Source organism: Dysidea avara, chromosome 13, assembly GCF_963678975.1.
Source record: "Dysidea avara chromosome 13, odDysAvar1.4, whole genome shotgun sequence".
Lineage (NCBI taxonomy): Eukaryota > Metazoa > Porifera > Demospongiae > Dictyoceratida > Dysideidae > Dysidea > Dysidea avara.
The window spans coordinates 11,136,893-11,160,540 of NC_089284.1; the positions used below are offsets into that span (position 1 = coordinate 11,136,893).

The 23,648-nt window shown below is 37.9% G+C and overlaps 4 protein-coding genes across 5 annotated transcripts; 3 read left to right on the forward strand and 1 right to left on the reverse strand.

The window, feature by feature from the left end:
- Nucleotides 1-58: 58 nt before the first annotated feature.
- LOC136242837 (uncharacterized) lies at nt 59-6,044 on the forward strand. The gene is made up of 3 exons (XM_066034327.1): nt 59-1,275; nt 1,584-1,914; nt 5,569-6,044. Exons 1-3 carry the CDS (start codon nt 205-207, stop codon nt 5,892-5,894), a joined length of 1,728 nt encoding a protein of 575 aa, XP_065890399.1. The 5' UTR covers nt 59-204; the 3' UTR covers nt 5,895-6,044.
- A 10-nt stretch (nt 6,045-6,054) lies between these two features.
- LOC136242838 (solute carrier family 35 member E2B-like) lies at nt 6,055-8,384 on the forward strand. The gene is made up of 6 exons (XM_066034328.1): nt 6,055-6,408; nt 6,469-6,717; nt 6,769-6,822; nt 6,911-6,983; nt 7,865-8,007; nt 8,108-8,384. Exons 1-6 carry the CDS (start codon nt 6,068-6,070, stop codon nt 8,313-8,315), a joined length of 1,068 nt encoding a protein of 355 aa, XP_065890400.1. The 5' UTR covers nt 6,055-6,067; the 3' UTR covers nt 8,316-8,384.
- Nucleotides 8,312-10,809, reverse strand: LOC136242840 (centromere protein S-like). 2 transcript variants are annotated; one of them, XM_066034331.1, is made up of 7 exons: nt 10,708-10,809; nt 10,608-10,659; nt 10,341-10,412; nt 9,261-9,294; nt 9,134-9,200; nt 8,943-9,080; nt 8,312-8,493 (listed from the first exon to the last, which is right to left on the reverse strand). In XM_066034331.1, the coding sequence occupies exons 1-6, from the start codon at nt 10,747-10,749 to the stop codon at nt 8,991-8,993; spliced, it is 357 nt and encodes a 118-aa protein (XP_065890403.1). In that variant the 5' UTR covers nt 10,750-10,809; the 3' UTR covers nt 8,312-8,493; nt 8,943-8,990. The 2 variants fall into 2 exon arrangements, with proteins under 2 accessions (XP_065890403.1, XP_065890402.1); XM_066034330.1 differs by lacking the exon at nt 8,943-9,080.
- On the forward strand, nt 10,763-22,598 carry LOC136242829 (coatomer subunit beta'-like). The gene is made up of 25 exons (XM_066034317.1): nt 10,763-10,934; nt 10,994-11,110; nt 11,168-11,254; nt 11,641-11,767; nt 13,994-14,142; nt 16,375-16,428; nt 16,583-16,775; nt 17,349-17,491; nt 17,809-17,908; nt 17,965-18,064; nt 19,064-19,174; nt 19,381-19,469; nt 19,525-19,631; nt 19,690-19,833; nt 20,374-20,504; nt 20,555-20,762; nt 20,815-20,861; nt 21,017-21,080; nt 21,167-21,381; nt 21,436-21,528; nt 21,670-21,793; nt 21,848-21,904; nt 21,961-22,110; nt 22,352-22,408; nt 22,457-22,598. Exons 1-25 carry the CDS (start codon nt 10,911-10,913, stop codon nt 22,505-22,507), a joined length of 2,742 nt encoding a protein of 913 aa, XP_065890389.1. The 5' UTR covers nt 10,763-10,910; the 3' UTR covers nt 22,508-22,598.
- Nucleotides 22,599-23,648: the final 1,050 nt, after the last annotated feature.

Consider the following 23,648-nt stretch of genomic DNA (forward strand, 5'->3'; position numbering starts at 1 on the left):
AATTAGAGACGTGTCATTCATAGTATACGGTTGAAATGTCTTCGTTCGTAAACGCATGTCTAAAAAAAAAACGTACCATCACGTGATAAAAGAAAGGGAAACAGCCACACTCACTCGTGTTGTGCTGGTGGCGGAGCAATCTTGACAAACTTGAGGTGGTGGAACGGCAAGCAGGAAAGCGCTTGCTGCTACGAATTAGTCCTGATGGACTCCAACATGTTCACGCATCAAACGTTTCTGTTTCGCAACGAACGTCAAGAATTGGTAACAGCCATGGTGAGCGTTCCGTGCCAGTTATCAGCCAACAGCCAGCAGCATGGTGGGTTCAGTTACCTCAGCAGTAATATTGGAACGCCACCAGCTTTAATACCCGCCTACAGCTACATACCGATCCAATCTGTTGGGCGACAAACTGCAGCTGTAAGGACGAATGAAAACATGATTGGTGATTTGTTTTTCTTGGGACCTAACCAGTCACAGGAGTATGCATACCAGACGGTTGGTGGTAATGGCGTACAGTATGCTCATCCTGTGCCAGTGACCAGCGGCCACAATTTGATGGAGAAAGGTGGTAAGGGTCGTGGTGCTACTACTGTTACAACTCAAGCAGGTGTTACTGGAAGACAACAGGCGACTAGTTCACTTAATGCACATCAAACAAATGGGGATCAGGCAGCAGCCCTGGGTTCCATTGATCTACCAACTAACAATGTAACAGTTTTACAATCAGGTAGAGTAGTACAAGATCTAGAGACTAAAATTGATGAAGATAACATCATCAGAAATGGTGGTAGAAAGTTTTCAACAGCTCGACGTCGGATAAGTTCTAGCTCAGAAGAAGACGATTTTTTTGGTGCCACTATTAAAACAGAGAACATTTCAGACAGTGAGGAAAGTAATCCACATTTTTCTGATGACAATTCTCCATCATCAGTTATTAGCCAAAGCACACAGCTATTACATGGTGATCATGGGCCATATTACAATGTGACTTGTGGAGATCTCGCTGCACAATTTCATGTCTCACGGTTTGCGCGTGGAAGTATCGGAAAGTGTATCCTCTACGAAGGAGTGTGGTATACACCGAATGCATTCCAGAGCATTGCAGGTCGACAGTGTTCAAAGGATTGGAAGAGGAGCATCCGCTGTGGCCAACAGTGCCTTAGAGACATGATCAGAGAGGGGAAATTCCAGGAGCACCCAAAATCATGCACGTGTGGTATTTGTTTCAGTATAGCTGATGCAGTGGCTGCAAGAGATCTCCACAATAGCAGGGTGAGCATCTACCTGTGATTTTTGTTTCTAGGAGACTATACACTGTATATGCAATATTAGGGAGTTTGTTGTAGATGATATTAATATACATACACATTATTGGTTAGTGTTTCAATGGTGGAGTGTAGCATTTTGTAGTCATGCAAAGTGCACAAATTTTACAATTGAGTTTAGCAACAAGAAACACTTTGAAGAATCATTTTAAGTACTGTGTGTAATCATTCTTACATTACATGTGTACATTTGTCAGTAATCTGTCATTACCTGTGGTTGTAGTGTGTTTCATTTTCAACATTGTTGCCTCTTAGCTAAGTCAGGTCATTTTGGCTAAGAAGAGGAGATTAAGTCAAACTGATTCTGGGAAGTCCCGCAAACCAGCAATGCCCATGCAAGCAGCCAAGGCAAGCCCCCAGGAAGTTAATGGCACTAGTATTGAAGAGCCAGTAAAAATGGTTGAGACTTCACCCAAAGAAAATAGTGATGTTGCAGCAGAAGACATGGCTCCTTCTGATACCTCCATTGACAACAGAGATGACATTCCAACAGTTGATTCACCAGAACCATATGAGGAGCCATATGAAGAGCCATATGAAGAGCCATATGAGGAGCCATATGAGGAGCCAAATGATACAACCACAAGTAAGTTTTATACTGGATTGTGTGTGAATTGCAAAATGGGCAGCCATCAAGTGGCAGTGTTGATGATACTATAAAATAATGGACAATTAACCAGGTTTACAATTATTTAAGAAATTTATTCCCATCAATCAATGCTGTTACTGGTTATTGTTATATCCTGTCACCACTTACTAAGGAATTCACATCATCCTTTGAGATTGTAGTTGTTAAAATGGGATTCCCAGTTGCTGGAAAAAAGCTAATTCTGGTTGGGTATCCCCTAAACTTTGTACCCTATATATAGTAATTCCTATAATGCACTAAATTTGCATCTGGGTATTATAGGCTGGTATTAGTGATGTAAGTATTGTTCACTGTAATGTCAAGTAATTGCTAATTTCATGGAGTCCATAGTTTTAAATGATGTATACTTTAGTGTACAACATTATGTTATAGTTAAAGCACCGCCGTGCGTGTGTACAGAAATACAGCATGAGGGGGTGTGTCAAGAGGCTAATACAGGACGAGGCGAAGCCAAGTGCTGTATTTGCCTCGAGACACCTCCTGAGTGCTGTATTTTTCATACACACAAGCCTAGGCAGTGCTTTAAGTGTTATATTGTACTTCCTGGTCATCTGGCTCGGAGTGATTTTCTCTAGTACTCAAACCACTGTGATTTTCGGTAATCAGGATATCAGTATAATCTATTTCTAGTCGTAGAATGAACTAATAGGATTAGTTTGGCTAGTTTTAGTGATTTACAATGTCACACACATCATCAATTGTGCTGTCTTAGCAGGTCGTGTTTAAATAGCTTCGTGATCAGACAATCAGTAGGTGTTTATACAATTTAGCTGTAAAATGAACTGGTAGGACTGATTAGTTTGGCTGGTTTTAGTGTCACCCATGTGCTGTCCCAGTGGTAGTGATGTGCGATATTAGGATTTTGGTTTCGGTACGATATCGATATGATAATTGCTAAAATATTGAAATTTCGATAATTTTTCGGTATTATTTTCTTTTGATTAATTGCGTGGCACAAATGTTTATAATTAGCAGCTGTACTTTATAGAATTTGTAATGAAGGTAATAACAAGCCTTGCAAAGTGGCAGACACTTTTTAAATGGCTAAACTGTACAGAACTGAACTTCATTTCTACCGTGATTGCACAATCACACACCAAAAGTCATAAATTACCAAAATATTACTCAATATATTGAAAATTGTAGCAAAATATTGACTGTATGACAAATATTGCTATCAGTTATAAAAATATTGAGATTTGATACAATAATCGGTATTGAAAAAAATATTGCAATGTCGATACTTTTTCGGTATATTGCACATCACTACCCAGTGGGTTGTTTTCATAACATTCCTTAAATAAATTCTCCACATAACTGTACTGTATTTGTCCATTTAGCTGCATAACTGTTCTTCTGTGTGACTCATACAGTACAGTTATGATGCTACTTAGTACTGTATGGACAATACAGTAAGCGGCATCGCTTTGATCCTCCCATGCAAAGTACAATATGAAATATTACAGAAACCTATACACTCACAATATGCCAGCCCATATGTTGCAGTTCTTATATAGTCAAAAATAGTATTGTGGATTAAAATCACAGCACAAATGCATAGGTGGTTAAAATCAGCCGTCACAACCCAATTTTGTTTGCTGTTGTTATTGTGTAAAAACGCAATCACAAAGAAGGATTTTTACCAATAAATAAACACAATACACACCCAATATATCAAACATTTCCTGTATATGAATATCATACCATACCTAGCTGGCTATATTATAGTATAGTTCTTTGTTGGTCATCCAATGGGTTAATGTGGTATATCCCCAATCATTGATGATATTGTATTGTATCAGTCTTTGTCCTATTATAACTGGTTTACTTGTTGGATCAATAATATGTACATCTGTACACATGCACTGTTTGTTTACAGTGAGACCTGTGCATTGAGGACACTCTGGGACTGACCAAATTGTCCTGTAAAAGTGTCCTGATTAGAAAGGTGTCCTGACTTTGCAAGTCAGTTTACATGCTGAGAGACATTACCGAGTGTCCAGATTACACAGGTGTTCTCATTTTCAAGAGTCCTGGTTAACAGGTTCCATTGTAACTTTCCTAGCTATAACAAAACATATGAAAATTTCTAGCTGTACATTGGTAGTATCCATGGTACTCTTGATAGAATAACGTATTTACTTGGTTAAATGTCACGGCTACTACTAACCTAGTGTCAAAAATCTGTGCAGCTACTATTCGAGGGCTGCATTTAGGTATTAGTGTGGTAACTATTCAGTATAGCATACAAAACTTGTTATAAGAAGAGTATGTACTTAACTTACTTACTTCATGTTTTAGTAGCTTTAGTACACTTCACTAAAAGCAGATGAACGGTATGGCTTCTAGATACGTGATGTAGAGTAGGGCTCTGCAATATACCTATACTGAAGTATTAACAAAGCCACTGTACTACACATATTGAGGCCAAAAACTGAAACCGTGATACCGGATTATCACAAATATGTAAAACTCTAAATTGTACTATAATCAAAATATTCTGCATGTTTACAGAAAGGATAGGTGAGTGCACTTTATTTTATTTATTTTTTGTTTGCCTTGCCACTTACTTGCTCAACAAGATTTTTGTACAGTATTCATTCAAGGGCAATACCTATATTATTTTAGTAATACAAAGATGTTATTTTAAAAATAGGTTTTTGCAATACAGCAGATCCCTAATATAGAAGGACTATTGCTCTTTTCCTTACTGCATAAGACCTAACCGATGTGGACACTAAAATGAAGTGGTCATTAAACAGCATGAGTCTCAGCCATACACATTACTATGGGATGTTAAGTAGGAAATATAAAATTCAATATCAGAACAGATTAAATTGGTTAAATGCTGCACCTTTGTAATAGTCACTACATTACAATAGTGGCTACACTGTGTCCTTATAGATAGAGCATAAACACTGCCCCTGAATAAATGCTGAGCTACTATTTATAATCCATAGTCCCTGTCTGTTCTTGGATTAGGATGGTGAAGTGCAGTATTATTAAGTAGTGTTCTCAGTGAAGTCCATGGTCTCATTAATAAGGTGTTCACATTATTGAGGCAGTTTCAGTGGTGCTGGTCTTATTGATTTCTGAGGGATAAGAGGCTAGCGTGTATTCTAGGTTTACATCTTCTATAAGTTGTGTAAAGTTGTGTTGTGTTTCTAGTTAATAAGGTCAATTAGAGTCTTGATCATCTACCAATACTCAATGCAGGTTTTTGCAACTTCTTGGTCTGCATGAGCTAGAAAAATTTGAGTAGTAGTTGTATTCAGCCACCAACAATACAAAAATAATCATTGAAAAAATAGAGAACTGCATGATAATAATGTACGGTGTACGATATTCAGTTCTACACTCAACTGTCCCAGTTTAAAAGTCAAAAATGGGAAGATTATAAAATTCACTGTTGGACAGGTTACTCGGTCAACCGGATAGGCGTGGCCATTTATATGGCGAGTAAAAGTTGTGTGTTTGTACGTGCGTGTGTGTGTTAAGTTGAGTACTGCACCTACAAATCCAAAGTGGTAATTGCATGTCTAATATCAGCTCCAGTGTATATATTTGTCATTAGCTAATGTTCTATTGCAGATACAGAATTGGACTCTATTGAAGAAGATGAAGAAGACCCTCGCTCTAAGATACCGACAGAACTCCCTATCCCTAGTACCTCCTTCCACACTGAAGCTGGAACTTTTATTAAGAACCCTCGTCACTGGAACTGCGATGAAGTATTAGCATTCCTGCAACACTGTGGATTTCCACAATTACAGAATCACTTTAAGGAGCATGAAGTTGATGGACAATGCCTACTACTGCTAAATGAAGGACATTTAATGGAAACGTTCAACATGAAGTTGGGAACAGCGTTAAAGTTCCTCGAAGCAGTAGACAAGTTGAAGCACCCTCCCACGTAATTTTAATTATTTAAAATAATTTTTGTACGCGCTAAGAGATTTTAGATTCTTTTTAACTAGTTGTTGAGAAATGAGTCATTGTGTTGTGTGTTGATGTTTTGTAATCATGTACAATGGTTTTTAAAAGCTATCTGAAGGAATTTAACCTTGTGAAGGGATTAAACCGGTGAGTTATGGAACAGAAAGAAGAAAGTATTGAGCCTATCAGACGCGGTTTATTTGAACGCTTTGGTGGCTGGGTGATAGTAAAGACGAGTTTGTCGCTTTGTCTGTGGTATGTATTCAGCGGACTAACACTTTTCTCCAACAAAGTGGTACTAACAGATACGAAAATCACTCCAGCTGTGTTTGGTGCCTACCAAATATTGTGCACTGCAGTACTGGGCGGGCTAAGAATACACGGGATTAAAGCGTTTAAGAAGTTGAGGACCAGGTCTGTTAGTGATCAAAAAGACAGCAAGTCAAGCTCGTGGGTCACCTTCACTACTACCATGGCAATTTTAGGCACAACAAGGTTGAAAATTTTGACATAAAATTCATACAAAGCCTTACATGTGTTGTCTGTCCTGTGTAGGTTTCTTAGTGTGGTACTGTCCCTACTCAGTTTAGCTTACGTGGCAGTATCATTCACAGAGACTATCAAATCCTCAGCACCATTCTTCACCGTACTCATGACATGGGCCGTGCTCAGAAAACGAACAGGACTATTGGTCAACTTATCTCTGGTCCCAGTAGTGGGTGGTTTAGCTTTGACTAGCTGTACTGAGCTGAGCTTCAATACTATTGGATTTGTAGCAGCCTTATTGAACAATATAGCTGATTGGTAAGCCTTCTGTTGTTTTATTATACAACCGAATGTTTTCTGCTTACATAGTTTTCAAAATGTGTTTTCTAAGAAATTGTTAAGTGAGGAAGCATCATCCTACTCGTGAGTGGTAAAACATGTGATATAGTATTGTTTGATTTAGTATTGTTTGATTTAGTATTGTTTGATTTAGTATTGTTATATTGTCTAGACCTGATGAGCTGCAGTTCTATTCCAGTACCGCAGCCAGTCTCCTTCAGGTCCCTTTTATCCTAATCTATTTAGTAAGTGAATTAATTTTAGTCATGTGCTGGCTGTAGCCCAATGGCTTGGTGATTATGAATAGCCTTACTAGTGCTGCTAGTTTCCAAATTAGTCTACAGATTTTGTGTCATACTTTTGTGGGCTGTGTATTGTGGTACAAACTATGGTGGTTTGTGTAGTGTTTCTAAGTGACTAATGGTTGTGTCTTCATTTCTTTCATTGTTTCTTTTCAAACATTTTTACAAATTTCCCCATGAACACATTCAGCTCCGTGTTGCTTCTTTTCCTGTACCGTACAACAGGAAATATTGACGAAAGGAATATTCACAATTAATCAACTCTGATGAATTAAAATTTGACAAAAAGAAATTACAGATCTAAACTAAATTTTGAGGCGCTTATTGACGTGACACATAAAAATTTGACAAATGCGAACAATGTCAATTTTTCTTTTGTCAAATTTCCTATTGTACAGTACATGTTATGCTCATGTACTACATGGTGGGTTATTTTTGAGTCTAGGATTTTTTTGTGTGAATTACACCAAAAATTTAAGGGTAAAAATATCTATTTATGAATCCAACAACTAATAGTGCACTAAATAATTACGTGTATAGCTAATTTTCACGAGTGGAAAATCAGTTGTGAAAATTGCCTGCCCCCTCAAAAATAACCCACAATAATGCTGCTTCAAAGTAATGGATAAAGCAGCTGCTACTAGTGATATAGCTGGTAGGTGCATAGCAGCTTTTACATGACCATATAAGTTAATGTTCACTGTAAGTTTTTTAACCTTCTAAGGAAAGTTTTGCTAAATTTTGACAAGTTGCTGTCATGCTTCCGATTGATGATTTATCTTTCTCTTCAGCCTAAAAATGAATTTCCCCTGTGTACCTTACAGGGACCAACCAGTGTGAAGGAGGCAGTGGTGAATGTTGCAGTGACTGGCAAGTTGTGGTTACTGGTAGTGAATGGAGTATCATTCCACATGCAGAGTGTGGCTGCCTACCTCACCATGTCCTTTGTATCTCCAGTAACCTTCAGGTATGGTCACAACACTGATAACGAGTTCTAGTGGAACTTGGTGACTGCACGTACCATAGACGAATTAACTAAATATTATGTGCTTGTATCTATTCCATAGTGTCAGCAACACTGCTAAAAGAGCACTACTAATATGGATCTCAGTACTGATATTTGATAATCCAGTAACTCTCTTAAGTGCAGTCGGTACGATGATCGTAATAGTGGGTGTGTTCTGCTACCAGCAAGCTTTATCATTGGAGTCTAAACGGACAATAACATCACCCCAACTTTCACCACGTCATAACATTTATGTCAAACCTCCTTGAGATTTTATATTTCATTTGAAGATTTTATGTAAATGAGTATATAAATTTATTAATTACTGTCATCATCAAGCATGACTTGTTGGTCTTTTGATTTTGGTACAGCCTTCTTTGATTTCCCTTTAGCTGCACTCTCCTTTGCTGCTTTTATTTTCTCTTCTTCTTGAGATAGAAAACTTGTCTACAAAAACAAACCACAATTATGTACAGTATTAGTGCTGTCTATATGTTTCCTAATACATTAACAATGTCTTTCCTAACAGACTAAATTACCAGTGAGATTCTAGGAAGCGTACGTGTTATACTTGTTGATCAAAACACCACTATCAGAGATTTCGTCAGCCAAATGTATAGGTAATTGGGTATTTAATAGTAACGTATTCCAGTGGTCTGTACATTTTCAATGCAAATTTTTGACAGATGTACAACTTTCTTGTCAGCGGAACACTGCAATATTGGCAAATACAATTTTGAGGATCAAACCACTACAGAAAGAAATACATACGTATTTCTGATCATCACAAATTTCTAAAAATGAATTTGATCAAGAGCTTTTATTATGGTGTGCCTACGTACATATACATCCATGCTCAACTACACACATAGGTATCACCTATAAACTTTGCATACCATTGAAAATGTGCTTCACGCAACCACAATGCACAATTTTAAAAAAAATTATTGTAGCCAGTACACTGTAGAATGTCCAGATGTGGACATGCTCCAAAGGATCTGTTTCCAGATCGTGTATTCAGCTAGTCTATGGTACTGGTTGAGATAGACATTGTTTATACAATACACGACCAGTCACAATAACATACCAGCTGTTCATTGTTTCTAGACACCATCTTTACATCATCATTGGTCACTGTTAGCCGCTTGGCGTGTCTATTGTAAACAATAGTGTACTATGAGAGACATGGTCTGATGGTTCAGTGGTACTCTTACTTGGCAAATAACTCCAAATCTACAGCAATTGACTCTGAAAATAAAAGTAATGGTGTGACACGTAGACAAGAATTCATGAGATGGGCCATCAAGCCATGACATTTAATCATTAAAATGAATACAGTACAAAACAGTGTTGTGTGTTACGTAGAGTTTAGTTCTAAGGGGTCTCCAATCAAATACCTTTACAACATTATTAGTTAGATATCTTCTAGTCATACGCTTACACTAAACATTCATAACACCTGATGATTATAAGTGGTGAAATGAAACAACTCCCTTAGTGTTGATTAATGTGGTAATTAAACTAAATCTATCATCTCAGTGAAATACAAAATTCACCAAGCTAACCATACCACACATATAGAAGTCTTCAGAAGAATCTGTGAACTCGTGTATTTATGGAATTCCATTACATCATGCGAATAGCTAGTCATCCACTGCCTGGATGCATGAATTATTTCAACACATCTCAGTAGAGGCTGTTGATGGATGTTTGTCAGTAGTTGTAAACAAAGACTATGGATTTTAGTGCTGTATTTCAAAGTAAAATTATTAAGTAAGTATGTTCATTTACCAATTCACACTGGTGGTTTTCAAGATGCTAATAGAACTTCCATAGTTTATACCTTAAACAACAAAAGTTTGGCGAATCAAAGGAAATTCGCCACACTTTATTTGCCAATTAGCTGGTTTTGTTCAATATTAGGAGTGTGGTACATTTGCATCCGCCAACCTGCTTCACATGCTGATTTGCTAAACTTAAAATTTTGTTGTTTATGGTACATCCAAAGTTCCATGTTACCCATTAAGTGTTCATAGCTATTCACATGACAGAACAGTGTCCTATATACGAGTTTTTCTGAAGACCTCTATTTTAAACAACCAGCTGCACAGGGGTCCATCACTCAGTGAAATATCATCAATCGAAGTACTGAAATTTGAAAAAAAATTTTCAGATGTTCTAACATAACAGTCACCAAGTGACGAATGAGATGCTTTTGTGGCTTCTTGAGTAACACACAGAGGTTCAAAACTGATTGCATGTTCACAATATTCAAAACACATCACAAAACATACCACATTTCTGAAATGTTGTTTCTGTTATAGCTGCTATCACTTCTCTGGAAAATGACACCTTAGTGGTCCTGCCTAAATGCGTTACAACAGTAAGTTATAAGCACAGCCCAATCAGCCTACTACACATAACAATAGACACTCGAAAAAGACCATAGATGTAACCAAGAGTCTATTATGGACTCTTGATACAACGATTATCATACCAATGAACTATTATCTGTGGTGTGAGCATGCAAACACAGTGAAACAATGGAAACATGTACTCACCTACATCTTCACACGCTCTACCAACGGCAAAATGAAGCGCAGCCTTGAGTCTCTGAAATCAAATAACAATCAACTGATGCTATTTGGCATCCAATTAAACCTGTTCACGAGTTAATCGATCTTCCGTCTCGTGCGAGGCCATTGGGGCCTTCCCGCGACAACCTAGCTGCACGTGGGTGAATTACGCATGCGTGTTTCATTCGCCACATCACAAAAGGCCAAGTAGCCAAGTTACGATACAGACAAAGAAAGGATTAGAAGGGAGCAAAGGATTCATCACTCTGGTTGAGGGGCAGATAGAAGATGCCGCTGAAGCTAGACGTAAAGGTATCCAATGTTTAAGGAATAGTGGGCTTTATTTAGAGAATATAACTGTTCATCTTTAGCGAAAGCTGTCAGCTCGCTCGGACAGGGTAAAGTCGGTAGACCTTCACTCCAAAGAGCCATGGATGTTGGCTAGTTTGTACAACGGAAATGTACACGTGTGGAATCACGACACCCAGGTACTTATTTCTCAACACACTACAGTACCGTGTTAATGATCCTCATTATATTACTAGTCCCTAGTTAAGTCATTTGAGGTCACTGATTTGCCAGTTAGAGCAGCTAAGTTTGTTGTCCGAAAAAGTTGGATTGTCACTGGATCGGTAAGTATCTTGATGCACACAAATCAATTGTTGTTTTGTTCACATTAATATGCACTGCTCACACACGTGTAGCTTGGACATGTGAAGTATATGTAGTAGTTTGTTTTCTAAATCTTAGCTGCATGCAACATGACAACCATAAAGCCTATGTATTATTATGGTTAAATATTGCCAAAACACTAGATCATGTATAAGTTATTTTGGTACCTCACTTAGCTGCTATATATCTACTACCGTGTGGTAGTGGCCATGTTGATACAATACACAACTAACATAATTTTCACAGCGTCATTAACATGATCACCTCGCTTACTGAGACCAGTCCCAATAGTAACTCAATTGACACTGTATAGTGTGCTGGGTCTTATAGTTATATCCCTTAACAGGATGACATGATGTTAAGAGTATTCAACTACAACACATTGGAGAAGGTGGAGATGTTTGAGGCTCACTCTGACTACATTAGATCCATCATTGTCCACCCAACCCAACCATACATCCTCACCAGCAGTGGTAAGTAGTGACATCCTGATTAGTAACATATGCATCTTGGTTGATAAGTTAAGCCACGTCGTATCAAATTTCAGGTTGTAGTAAAAATGCAGGGTGTACTAGTGTACGATTCGAAATTTTGAAAAGGTTGACAAATTGGCAAGTCGTCAACTTCATTTTTTAAAGTCATCAAACGTCAATATCCACCTTTAAAGTACCCGTTTTCTATGATTTATTGATGTTTGTCCACATTTAATTTGTCAAGATGTGGATTCATCAACTTTTCCCTTACAAATTGGATTTTTGGAAGCTTATAAGTAATCACAAATTTTATCCTTGATAGATTTACATATGTTTATTGTGTGTGGAGTACAAGTGATCTTCATTTGTATCTATGTGTGTGTTGTGTGTGTACGCTAAGAGCAAGGGTAATAAATAGTCTTTCATTGTCTTAGAAATTTTCATGCAATGTTTCCTTTGATGTATGAAGTTACTAAATCCACTAAATAGTTAGTAACCTGTGGTCTAGCCCATGGTTGGTTACTACATACATCGAATGAAAATTGGTAAAGCAAAAGTGAAATTCCCTTACTATATTGGCTTACTTTCTGGATTTGGCAAGTGTCATTATTGTTGATCTGATACACCAATGTGATGTGTGGTGCTGACACAATAAATTGGAAGGATAGTGGGAAAGATAACAGTCAATGCTAGCACCCACAGTTTACCATTTGTTAGCTTACTTTCTGGACAAGACACTTTGATTGTATCTAGGCATAGTGGCTACTTGATAAACCTATGAGTGTCACAGTGTCACGCATGCAAATACCATCAGTTCAAAGGGCCAGGTGAATCTTGATACTAGCCACAGTCTGCCACTTTCTTTCGCTCTTTCTTTACCTCGCCTAAGTTTGTGGGTAGCCTTGGCCTTATCATCCTCAGGTCTCTAAAATTGGTACCCACAATTAAGTACCTCAGCCTATAAGTTTGTGGATAGCCTCACCCATATCGTCCTCAGGCCTCTAAATAGCATAGAAACCTTGTCAGCTCATTTTAACTAATCTTTAGTTGTAATCCAAAACTGACCCTTCATTATCCTGACTGCTTGATATACCTTTAACCTGGATCCTATAAATGTGGCCAGATTTGACAAAACCAGACTTCCACACACATCAAATTTGGTGACTTTAACCACTTGTAACTTTACCACTCAGTATACTATAACCCACCATTTTCACACAGTTTTCTCTCATTGCATTATGCAATAACAGGTAAAATTTTGAAAGTGATAGCTTACTCCTGCGTTGAGTATGGTCACAAATCTGGATGTGTGTGGAAGCCTGGTTTTGTCAAATCCGGTCACAAATGATTTTGGACTTAGTGTTGAGCCTGGTGTTTATTCAGGTCTGATATTTATCCCTAAGGCATTTGTTGAGGCCCAAATTAGGGACAGTACTTATTGAACAGTGATATTTCAAGCGAGATACATACTTATATATTGACTTACAGTTTGGCATCTCTGTTTGTAACAGTGAAACAAAATGTAAAATATGTATGATTCAAGATGTATTTTGCCTTTAGTGTAGCCACTTTTTTTTTTTAATATCTACTTATGGTCACTCTGGCGTTCAAGTGGACCCGGGCATGTATTCAATTTTATTTTTAGCAACATTGCTCAACCTCGAAATATTTGCCCCTCTAAATACTTAGGCTATACGGTATTTGATCTGGCTTTTTTACTTTGATAAATATAAAGATCAACTCCTAGTTGGCCCCAAGGCAGAGGAGGTACGACACGCACACGTGAGCGCATATGTTTTGTATAGGGAAGCTATTTCGTGGGGTTAACAACGAAAAATACGTGCCGATCGAACTCTTTTCTTATGCTTAATTCAACTGTGCAGTCTACCCCATTCTACCCCAGTGGTTCAGTTTCAATATACACAACCTATTGGAGGAACCGTCACGTGATGAATAACTAACCGTACGAAATCAAGCCAAGCAGCAAGTTGGGAGGGGAAAACTAGTGAAAATCAACTGCACAAGTGTCTAAGTAGCTTTGAAGTTCATCAAATCTTGTCTACGAATTGATTTTCCGCAATTTTACCGTTTGAAGAATGCAATTACTGTGAATTCTTTTCAATAGCGCTTAATTCGTGTCGTACCTCCTCTGGCCCCAAGGTGTCTAGGCCGGCTCTAATGTAAACCTTAACATTGATATTACATGTTGTGTTGTTCTCTTAACAGATGACATGTCCATCAAGTTATGGGACTGGGAGAAGAAGTGGAATTGTTCTCAAGTGTTTGAGGGTCATCTTCACTACGTCATGATGATTGTCATCAACCCAAAGGATAACAACACCTTCGCCAGTTGTTCATTAGATAAGACATTAAAGGTTTGTTCACAACATTATTATATACATATGTTAGTTGTCGTAAGGTAGATATACATGTTGCAGTGTTTTATAAAGCTAGTTGTGTACAAATTAGAGCTGTTACACAAGAGTAACAAGACGTACTTTTAAGACACTAGTGAAAGATAAAAGTATGATTCTATTAATATTAGCTTTGAAGGGGTTTAAATCAGAGGAGGTAGGACATGTGTACGTGCCGCTTACTTTAATTGCATAATCAGTATTTGGTATTTCACGTTAGTCTCAGTAGTCATAATACAAAACCAGCAAATATAGAAGTTCACTGAATATTTAGATAGCGCTTCATGTATGCTTGTTTTGAAAGAGCCCCTGTTAACCATGAATTTTTTTTAAACCAAGAAATCCGGGAGCCGGCCCTTACAAAACAAAGTACATACAGTAGTTTTGAAGTTTATGTAAAGTACTATCCACTAAGCCCCAGTGAACCTCATCATTGACTAATTTTATATTGCAATTATTGATACTTCCGTGATGGTAGTAATCAATTATATCAAGCAGTGTGCCGCGCATGTCCTACCTCCTCAAATGAGAAAAAATAGTATTTTGTGAATGACGTTGTGATGTGTGCGACTTCCATACACCCCAGGAATCCACCTCTTAGTCATGTAATGAGTACAGTGTATCATCTTATCTTTCTTCACTTGTTGTCATCATGATGATGAAGATGGTTAAATTAAATTTACACAAGAAATGCCCATATTGATTGACACTTCAGATCACTGTGGAATTTATAGTGTACAATTTATAGCAAAAAACATTTTGAAATGATGCAAAGAGTTGAAATACCGAAATGAGTAATGGGAAGTATCAAGATATTGTGAAACAAATTATATCAACTTGATTTTTGTAACAATCATTAGTTAAAACCCATGAATTCCTGGTGACTACTGGCTATATATACACAGTAACCATGAATCTAAATACTTACTATGAAATAAGGAACTCGACTGTCTTTACAGTACGATCTATTTCACAGATGGTTTCTTCATTTTCCCCATTTCCGGTGTTGTGCATTCATACCATCTTGACCTGTTATTAGCTGCGGCTACTATAACTTTCAGCAAGGAAAACCCTGCGGCTACTATCCAAGGGCAGCTACAATGGGGTTGTGTGGCAGCAGCCCTTGGCTTTTATACAGATTCATGGATTACTGACCTTGTTTAATCATCCTTCAATAGTATCATTCATTTTAACTTCTCTCAAAAACATTATTAAACAACTTATTTACCCGGTTTCTACTTCAAACATGTCTTATCAACACTTGCATCAATATATTCAGATACAAGGCGCAGCTCTTTTCCAAGGGCAGCTCTTATGACAATTTTAGGCTGTGGAGCGGCTACTATCCAGGGGTAGCTATTGTACAAGCCGTGGCTATTAACCGGTCCTATACAGTCACTTACCCATGAATACATAATAATCGCACACCAGTCCAGGAAGGGTCCGGTTATCCCAGAAATGGGGCTCCTGTGGCAGTGTTGCCAGATGATTGCTCCAAATGTTCATGTAAAAAAATAAATTTGTTCATGAAAAGTTCATAAATCCAATGGTCACCCAACATGTACCAAGCCTACACATTATAAATAGGTGGATCTCTTGGTCAGTAGGACACTGAAGAGCAAAAAAACAAAACAAAAAAAAGGTCACAGCCTGAGATTGCCGAAAGTTCAAACAAGATGAAAAGTTCATAGATCTATGAACTTCATTCACAACATGGCAACACTGCCCCGTGTGCAAGTGTGTTGTAGCACTAATGCATCTTGCTATGAAATGCACTAAACAGTTTGTAGCAAAGCTGGATTTTATTCCTTACATGATTTATAATGCTGCACCACCATATGGCGGTTGCTGGGTTAACAGGCTGTGTTGGCTTTTGGGCCTTCCATTTAGAAGCCTTGCAAAAATTCATGACAATTGAAATAGCCGGCTTCGATGATTTTTGAATGTTACCACTACTTGTTTTTATACTGTAATGTGCAACAAGTGATCGTGAGTTTGAATTTTGCATGTTGTCTTGTCCAGTGACCAATTTCTTGTTCATTTGTCAACAAGTTTAACTGGGACAATCCATGTGGAAATTGTTGCCCACAATCATTTGTTGCCCACAATCATTTGTTGCATAGCTACTACCCAAGTACAAGTAGCAGCATAATGGGAATTTTATTTGTTGTTCACATTCTTAATGGTACACAGGTTTGGCAGCTTGGATCTAAGGAAGCAAACTTCACTCTAGAAGGCCATGAAAAGGTAAGTGAAGTTAGAAGGTACCTGCACAATCCATACGCTTCAGTTAACGGCCCACAGTATCCCTTAGTGCATAAACTTAACAATCAGGTCCAAAGTCTCTACATTATTATACATGCATACATGTTTAGGATGTTACAATTCTATTTCTATTTAGGGAGTAAACGCATTAGATTATTTCCAAGGTGGAGATAAGCCATACATTGTATCAGCAGCAGATGATCGTCTGGTGAAAGTTTGGGACTATCAGAACAAGACGTGTGTGCAGACTCTTGAAGGACATGCTCAGAATGTGTCTTGTGTCATCTTTCATCCTGAACTACCCATCATTCTGTCTGGATCAGAAGATGGTAAGGAAGATATATTTTGTCTGACTGCATTAGTGCATGTAACGAATGCAAGAATTGAGAATTTAAATGTCTGAATGAACGTTTTTAAAATTCACAATTTATACTAGGTAGACCTAACTAATATAGTTATTTGAATTATAAGTACTTACTTCTTGAAATACCCCACTGTCACAAGTTTTATTGCTGTAATGGTTTCACACCTGGGACTACAGGCTTCCGGTTGAGATTAAAAAGTGAAACACTGGTCAAAGAGATTTGAATGTTTTAGTTTATGCTTTTTTACCTTTAATTTCAGTACCTTTGGTTGTGCACTAGTGTTCGTGTGTGTGTGTGTGTGCGTGCGTGTGAGGATGTGGGTGCGTGTGTGCATGTGTGTGTGTGTCCATGTGTTCATACGTGTGTGCATGTGTTCGTACGTTTGTGCATGTGTTTGTATGTGTGTGCATGTGTTCGTACGTGTGTGTATGTATGACAATTGTAACTGACTATTTAATTAGGCGTAGGATGTAGGTGTGTCTTTCTTTCTGGTGTTAATCAACACTAATTCATGGTATAATTCATTATTTCCGTTAGGCACAGTGCGAGTGTGGCACTCCAGTACTTACCGGCTAGAAACAGCACTCAATTATGGACTAGAACGTGTATGGGCATTATCACACCTTCGAGGTTCAAATGATGTTGCTATTGGTTATGATGAAGGAAGTGTGATCGTGAAGGTATGGTGACTATTTCACACAGAAGTCACTGTGTATATATCTCAGACTGAAACAGAAAAATTTTCTATCTGGAGGATATCCTGAACAAAATCTTTCCAGATAGTGACATTTTGTCATCAGCGTACTTGTTTTACTCTCTCTCTGTATGGCGATTAAGTTGTAGTAATGCAAGTTGAAGTTTATATCAAGAAAAATTTGGCCATAAAATTGCTTTGATCATATAATATAGATGCATGTGCATATATATATCTGTTTCAGCCCTATTGCACACCAACGCCCACACCACACTGTATTACGTATATTCTCATGACATACAGCTTGGCAGAGAGGAGCCAGCAATGAGTATGGACAACAGTGGCAAGATCATTTGGGCCAAACACAGTGAAATACAACAAGCTAACTTGAAAATTCTTGGAGGTAATTCTATTAACATGTAATGCATTGAACCTGTTAATATCAGTATCCCTTTTAAGATATGGAAATTAAAGATGGAGAGAAGTTACCTCTGGCTGTTAAGGACATGGGTAGTTGTGAAGTGTTTCCACATGCAGTAGTGCACAGTCCTAATGGAAGGTTAGTTGTGTGTATATACAAAAAGAAATATGCATCTTGTGGTGAGGTATACATGTTATGTGACACTTTGCGTGGGCAGATCAAAGGAATTTTTGGCCTATACATATCTCATATTACCCTGTGGTCAGGGCATGATCTGTATAATGCCCTGTGGTTAGGGCATTATTTTTATAATTGCCCTCTAATTTACATCCGCCTGGTTTGTTTTATAAAAGCTCAGATTATGGGAATAAAGTAATGCTCACATGATGAGGCATTTGCTCTTCACGTGAGCATTACAAGGATACTGAAATGATGCTGAAGTGCCTCATCTGAGCAAGTAATGCTCAGATGAGGCATTTCCGCATCCTTGCCATTCTACAAGTTGGGAAACATTAGTTGAAGATGATAACTATAGTCTTATTGCGCATGCACAAGCGTTTTGGCACATTTTCGCATATGGACCATACTCACATTACAGATAACATGAATTAACCATGCTGCGACAAAGCTTACCCCTTTAGGGCATTAGTGTATGGTGTAATTAGTCTTTAAACAACTCAATAGCAGTAAAACACTTGTAAATTCCCCGCAATTCACAAATACGCAACTTTTTCATGATATCTGTAGAACTCATCCATTTATTATAACAAACGTAGCTGCAGTTACCTCCTGCTGCCTAGCCACAATTAAATCTTTTAGGCATGTATATAAAATAAATCCAGTGGTTACACTCGTATTGGCATGGGTGGCTAATCACCCAGCAGGCTATCAGCCTGCAATAGAAGTGTTACATAATAGTTGTAACACGGTTTGTCTGTTATGTCTCTCTGCCCTTGGGCCTGTGACCCTCGTGCTACGGGTGGACATATCAGGCAGACCACTCGTGCCCATGTTAAAACTATAAAAGAGTGCGGAGTAGATACATTTATTGTATCTCATTGAATATATACATGGTCTTCTATGTTTTTGTTAGTAGTGTATATTAAATCTCTTGGTCATGGCTGTGTGTCACTACAGGTTTGTGGCTGTGTGTGGCGATGGAGAGTACATCATCTATACTGCTATGGCTCTGAGGAACAAGAGCTTTGGAAATGCACAGGAATTTGTGTGGGCCAATGAAAGCAATGAGTGAGTTTACTATGTTGTAGCCCAGGTATAAAATATCATATGTGCACACATACCTTGCACCATATGTACATATGCGTAACACACACATGCGCACGCACGCACACACAAACCAACATGCATGCATTACACGTGCACACACACACAGCACACATGCCTGATGGTTAGATGGTACTACAAGTATTCAAATGATTTTTTTTCCCCTACAGTTATGCTATCAGAGAAGGTACCACGAAAATTAAATTATTCAGAAATTTTAAAGAGCGCAAGTCATTCAAGCCGGAATTTGGAGCTGAAGGTACTAACCCACAGCTTGGTAAATGTATGTAGATCATTGCCTCTTTTCGCTGTAGCCATCTTTGGAGGAACTTTGTTATGTGTCAAGTCATCCAACACAATAGCTTTCTATGACTGGGAAGCTCTAGAACTTGTCAGAAGAATTGAAATTAGTCCTAGAGCAGTAAGCAATTAATACTATTGCTTTTAGTGTAGAATATGTCACCTTGCATGATGTATAGGTAATTTGGAATGATTCTAGTGAACTAGTATGCATTGCTAGTGATGAGAGTTACTACATATTGAAGTACCAACCTGAGGAGGTTGCCAAATGTATGGCCAGCCGTGAAGGAATAGACAGTGATGGCATTGAAACTGCCTTTGATGTTAGTTAAATCTCTTCACTGTGTATATCTGTCACATACTTGTATATGTGTGTGTTTCTCTTAATTAATTAAAGTTGTACTCTTTATGAAGAAGCACAACAGCTTGTGCACTCAAATGGATTAGGAAAAAAGAAAACCACTTCAAACCTCTTCATTTTTGATACCTTGGTACCATCCTGAAGCTTTCTGATGTCATGCACACATGTACATACTGATGGGGCCATGAAATGAAGGTTCTGGTCATGGTGTCTGCAGTGGTTTCCATAATCACAGAAGTCCATAATCGCAGGGTATTTGATATTGCCTTATCAAATACCATCTGACAAGCGCAATAAGTAAATAAAAGGGCTCCAAACCTTTTATGCAAAATCCATAGTAGTTTTAGAGTCCACTTGAGATGTTGTTAGGCTTTTTAGCCAGCAGGTGTGTATTTGAACAACCAATTGACAAGTCACCTTCATCAGCAACTGTGTAACTATAACCAGTCGAGCATCTGTCTAGTTTAGTTTATTATTACAATGTCTAATCTCTGTTGTTTAGGTTGTAGGAGAAGTCGATGAAGTGGTAAAAACAGGTAAATGGGTTGGTGATTGTTTCATATACACCAACTCAGTCAACCGACTCAACTATTATGTCGGTGGAGAGATTGTAACAATATCCCACCTGGACAGGTCAGGAATTATTAATTGTGGATTTACTTTATTACCAGACTTGTTGTTAGGGTGATGTATCTGCTTGGTTACATCTTAAATGACAACCGACTGTATCTAGGAGACAAGGAACTGAACATTGTTAGTTTTAGCCTGCAGTTATCAGTGTTAGAATACCAGACGGCTGTCATGAGAAAAGATTTTGACACTGCTGATCAAGTTTTGCCTACGATCCCACGAGAAATGAGAACAAGAGTTGCACATTTCCTAGAGAAACAGGTAAGATTACACGTTGGTGAGCTGACTTACATCATTACACTTATACAACTAGGGATTTAAAGCTCAAGCACTAACAGTTTCAACTGACCCGGAACACAAGTTAGTGTTGTAGTACTACATTGTGTGAGCATACATGAATAACACTGTATATGGCTGTCTGCATGATTGTTCAATTAGAGTATTTTGTGTGGTAACTGGTATTGTGTTCTACTGTAATGAAATGGTGAATATCTATTACTACTTTCTCTGATCAGGTTTGAGCTGGCAATAAAACTGAAAGATCTCAAGACTGCCTACCAACTATCTCAGCAACTGGATGTAAGAAATTACAGTGTTACATATCATATGCTACTCATTTTGTACATTTATGTGTCCATACTATATCCATGATACATTTCTTGTAGTCGGAGAGCAAGTGGAAGCAGTTATCATCACTAGCTGTAGCTAAGAATGAGTTCACTCTAGTACAAGAGTGTATGTTAAGAGCACAGGACTATAGTGGGCTGTTGCTAGTGGCAACGTCCACTGGTGATGCCTCCATGTTAGAGAGACTGGCACAAATGACATCAGAGAAGGGACAAAACAATATTGCATTCCTTGCATACTTCTTGTTGGGAAGGTAGTACACTATATAACGGTGAACTTTAATTGTTTTGATGTATCATTGATTTAGGCTAGAAGATTGTTTGGAGCTGCTGTGTAAAACTGGTCGGTTAGCTGAAGCAGCTTTTGTTGCAAGAACATACGTCCCTAGCCAGTTACAAAGGTAAACTGTATGTAGTGTCGCTACTATGGATAGTTTAAGAATTCTAGTATCTGTCTTGTATGCTTGTCTGTTGGCTCACAAGACATGCATGTACACTCACGCTAAGTACTGAACCACTCATTGGGGTTTTCTAACACTTAGAATTGTTAGCTTGTGGAGAACAGAGCTAGCTAAAACTAATGAGAAAGCTGCAGAGTCTATAGCAAATCCTGAAGAGTATGAGAACCTCTTCCCAGAACTAAGTCAAACACTACAAATAGAAAAGGTAAGGATGCTTTGATTGTACTACAGGACAGGAGTTACATGTATCTTGTACTAGATGCTTACACAAGAGAGAGTTGTACTAAAACCAGCATCACTCTATCCCACTACTACAGTGAGCTTATAATTGTGTTATCGGTGTATAATTGTATTGTTTCGGTGACCATGTAGAGTACATCAGAGAGAAATGTGATGGAGGAGTTGAGTGAATTTCTCAGTCGAGGTGCAATGACTGACTCCTCTACCATCTTACAAGTTGACACTACTTCACCTAAACAACCAGAACCTATTGTGACACAACCAGACATCAAAGATAAAGATGTAAGGACAGTGGGACCTCCATTTTCCAAACATATGCGTGCCAGCTCAATCACATAAATGAAGGCTGGCTCAATTCAATTACTCTAATAGAACACACACAAGTTATCAAAAGAACAGTCACTTTTGGTAATGAGATCCTATTGTGATTGTCTTACCATAAAAGAGTATGCGACAAATATTATGGCTCACTTGCAATTGATTTTACCTCCAAGCAATATGCTGTTTTGTGTACTTTATGTAGGACTTAGATCTCAATTTTGATGACGATGATGATTTTCAACTGGACACAGTTGGACCTGTAAGTCACCACTAGTGATGATGTCATATTACATCATCATTGTTGTAGGATGTTGACTTGGACAATGACTTCAATGATGAGGACTTGTTAGGGGACTAGTGGTCACTAATTTGTTGCTTTCTAGTTTATATTTTTCATCACCACATTATTATTAATTGATTATTCGTTATAATACAAGTGTGAATCAAAATCTAGTCGCGTTGATAACAGATAAGTAGGTGACTTGACCTCTTAGTGATGCTATAATTCACTTAAACCTTTCCTTTATGCAAACTTGTCAAATATATTATGAATAACTGAGGGTGTGGTTCCTAACCTACTTAAATGATGGTGTGGGGTGTATTTAGATAGATTTATTGTGTGTCACACAACATGTAAACCCACAATGACTTTCCATAAGGCCACATATTCTTAATTATTAGTTTCTCATCCTCCTGTACTCAGAATAGCAGTGCGGAGGGTAGATCTTATTTTTTTATTAACAACATAGCTAAGCTAGCTAAAATGACTTGAAATACAATTTCTTAGACTGCTCTAGCAAGGTACCAATTATAAAAGGTGTTAATTGGCCTCCGTAGTGCAAAAAAAAATCCTTGATGAGGTAAGGAAAACAGGAATGAGAAACTAATAATTTATAATTATTGGCATTCACAACTACACAAGTGTAATTATTACAGTTCAATGATCATTAGTGAGGTATGCTGTGTGTTGACTAACTATATTATAGAGATACGCATACCTGTCCTCAGCAGGTTTCTGAAATGTTAGAAACCTCTAACCTTCTAGGAGGTTTAATATTAAAAACCTGCCACTAGAGGGTTTCTTAGTGGCATTAGAAACCATAGTAAATTTGAAAGATCAGATTTATGCATACCGTTTTCTCAGTTTGATATACTGTAATCAAGAGTTCACAATACAAAATTATGAACTCTGTAATATATACCAAGGGCGGATTTAGGGGGGGGGGGGGGGGTGCCTGGGGCGCTGAAACATCCCCCTCCAAAAGTTTACAATGAGCAAGCTAGGAAGCTTCTAGAAGCTGTAGTATCAGGTGCAGTTGCATTTTATACATGGGCAATGAAAAGATGGAAAGAGCAAGGGGAATAGCTAAGAATTACTAAGAGGGGTTCAAAATTATACTTTTAGAGTAAGTCTTACCTTAGAAGTTGCTAAATCCGAAATACTCTAATAAAACAGTCAACTACTCTAATAGAACATTCAACATTAAAACTATATTTTT

Excerpts from the sequence above, each read along its gene's own strand:
- LOC136242838 (XM_066034328.1), top strand. The coding sequence starts at position 6,068 with ATGGAACAGAAAGAAGAAAGTATTGAGCCTATCAGACGCGGTTTATTT. Across the intron at positions 6,718-6,768 it reads TTGAACAATATAGCTGATTG|TTTTCAAAATGTGTTTTCTA; the intron begins GTAAGCCTTCTG and ends CTGCTTACATAG. Across the intron at positions 8,008-8,107 it reads GTATCTCCAGTAACCTTCAG|TGTCAGCAACACTGCTAAAA; the intron begins GTATGGTCACAA and ends TCTATTCCATAG.
- LOC136242837 (XM_066034327.1), top strand. The coding sequence starts at position 205 with ATGGACTCCAACATGTTCACGCATCAAACGTTTCTGTTTCGCAACGAA. Across the intron at positions 1,276-1,583 it reads GAGATCTCCACAATAGCAGG|CTAAGTCAGGTCATTTTGGC; the intron begins GTGAGCATCTAC and ends GTTGCCTCTTAG. Across the intron at positions 1,915-5,568 it reads GCCAAATGATACAACCACAA|ATACAGAATTGGACTCTATT; the intron begins GTAAGTTTTATA and ends GTTCTATTGCAG.
- LOC136242840 (XM_066034330.1), bottom strand. The coding sequence starts at position 10,749 with ATGGCCTCGCACGAGACGGAAGATCGATTAACTCGTGAACAG. Across the intron at positions 9,201-9,260 it reads GATTTGGAGTTATTTGCCAA|ACACGCCAAGCGGCTAACAG; the intron begins GTAAGAGTACCA and ends TGTTTACAATAG. Across the intron at positions 8,494-9,133 it reads CTAGAAACAATGAACAGCTG|ACAAGTTTTCTATCTCAAGA; the intron begins GTATGTTATTGT and ends TTGTTTTTGTAG.
- LOC136242829 (XM_066034317.1), top strand. The coding sequence starts at position 10,911 with ATGCCGCTGAAGCTAGACGTAAAG. Across the intron at positions 21,081-21,166 it reads AACTATCTCAGCAACTGGAT|TCGGAGAGCAAGTGGAAGCA; the intron begins GTAAGAAATTAC and ends CATTTCTTGTAG. Across the intron at positions 21,905-21,960 it reads CACTCTATCCCACTACTACA|AGTACATCAGAGAGAAATGT; the intron begins GTGAGCTTATAA and ends GTGACCATGTAG.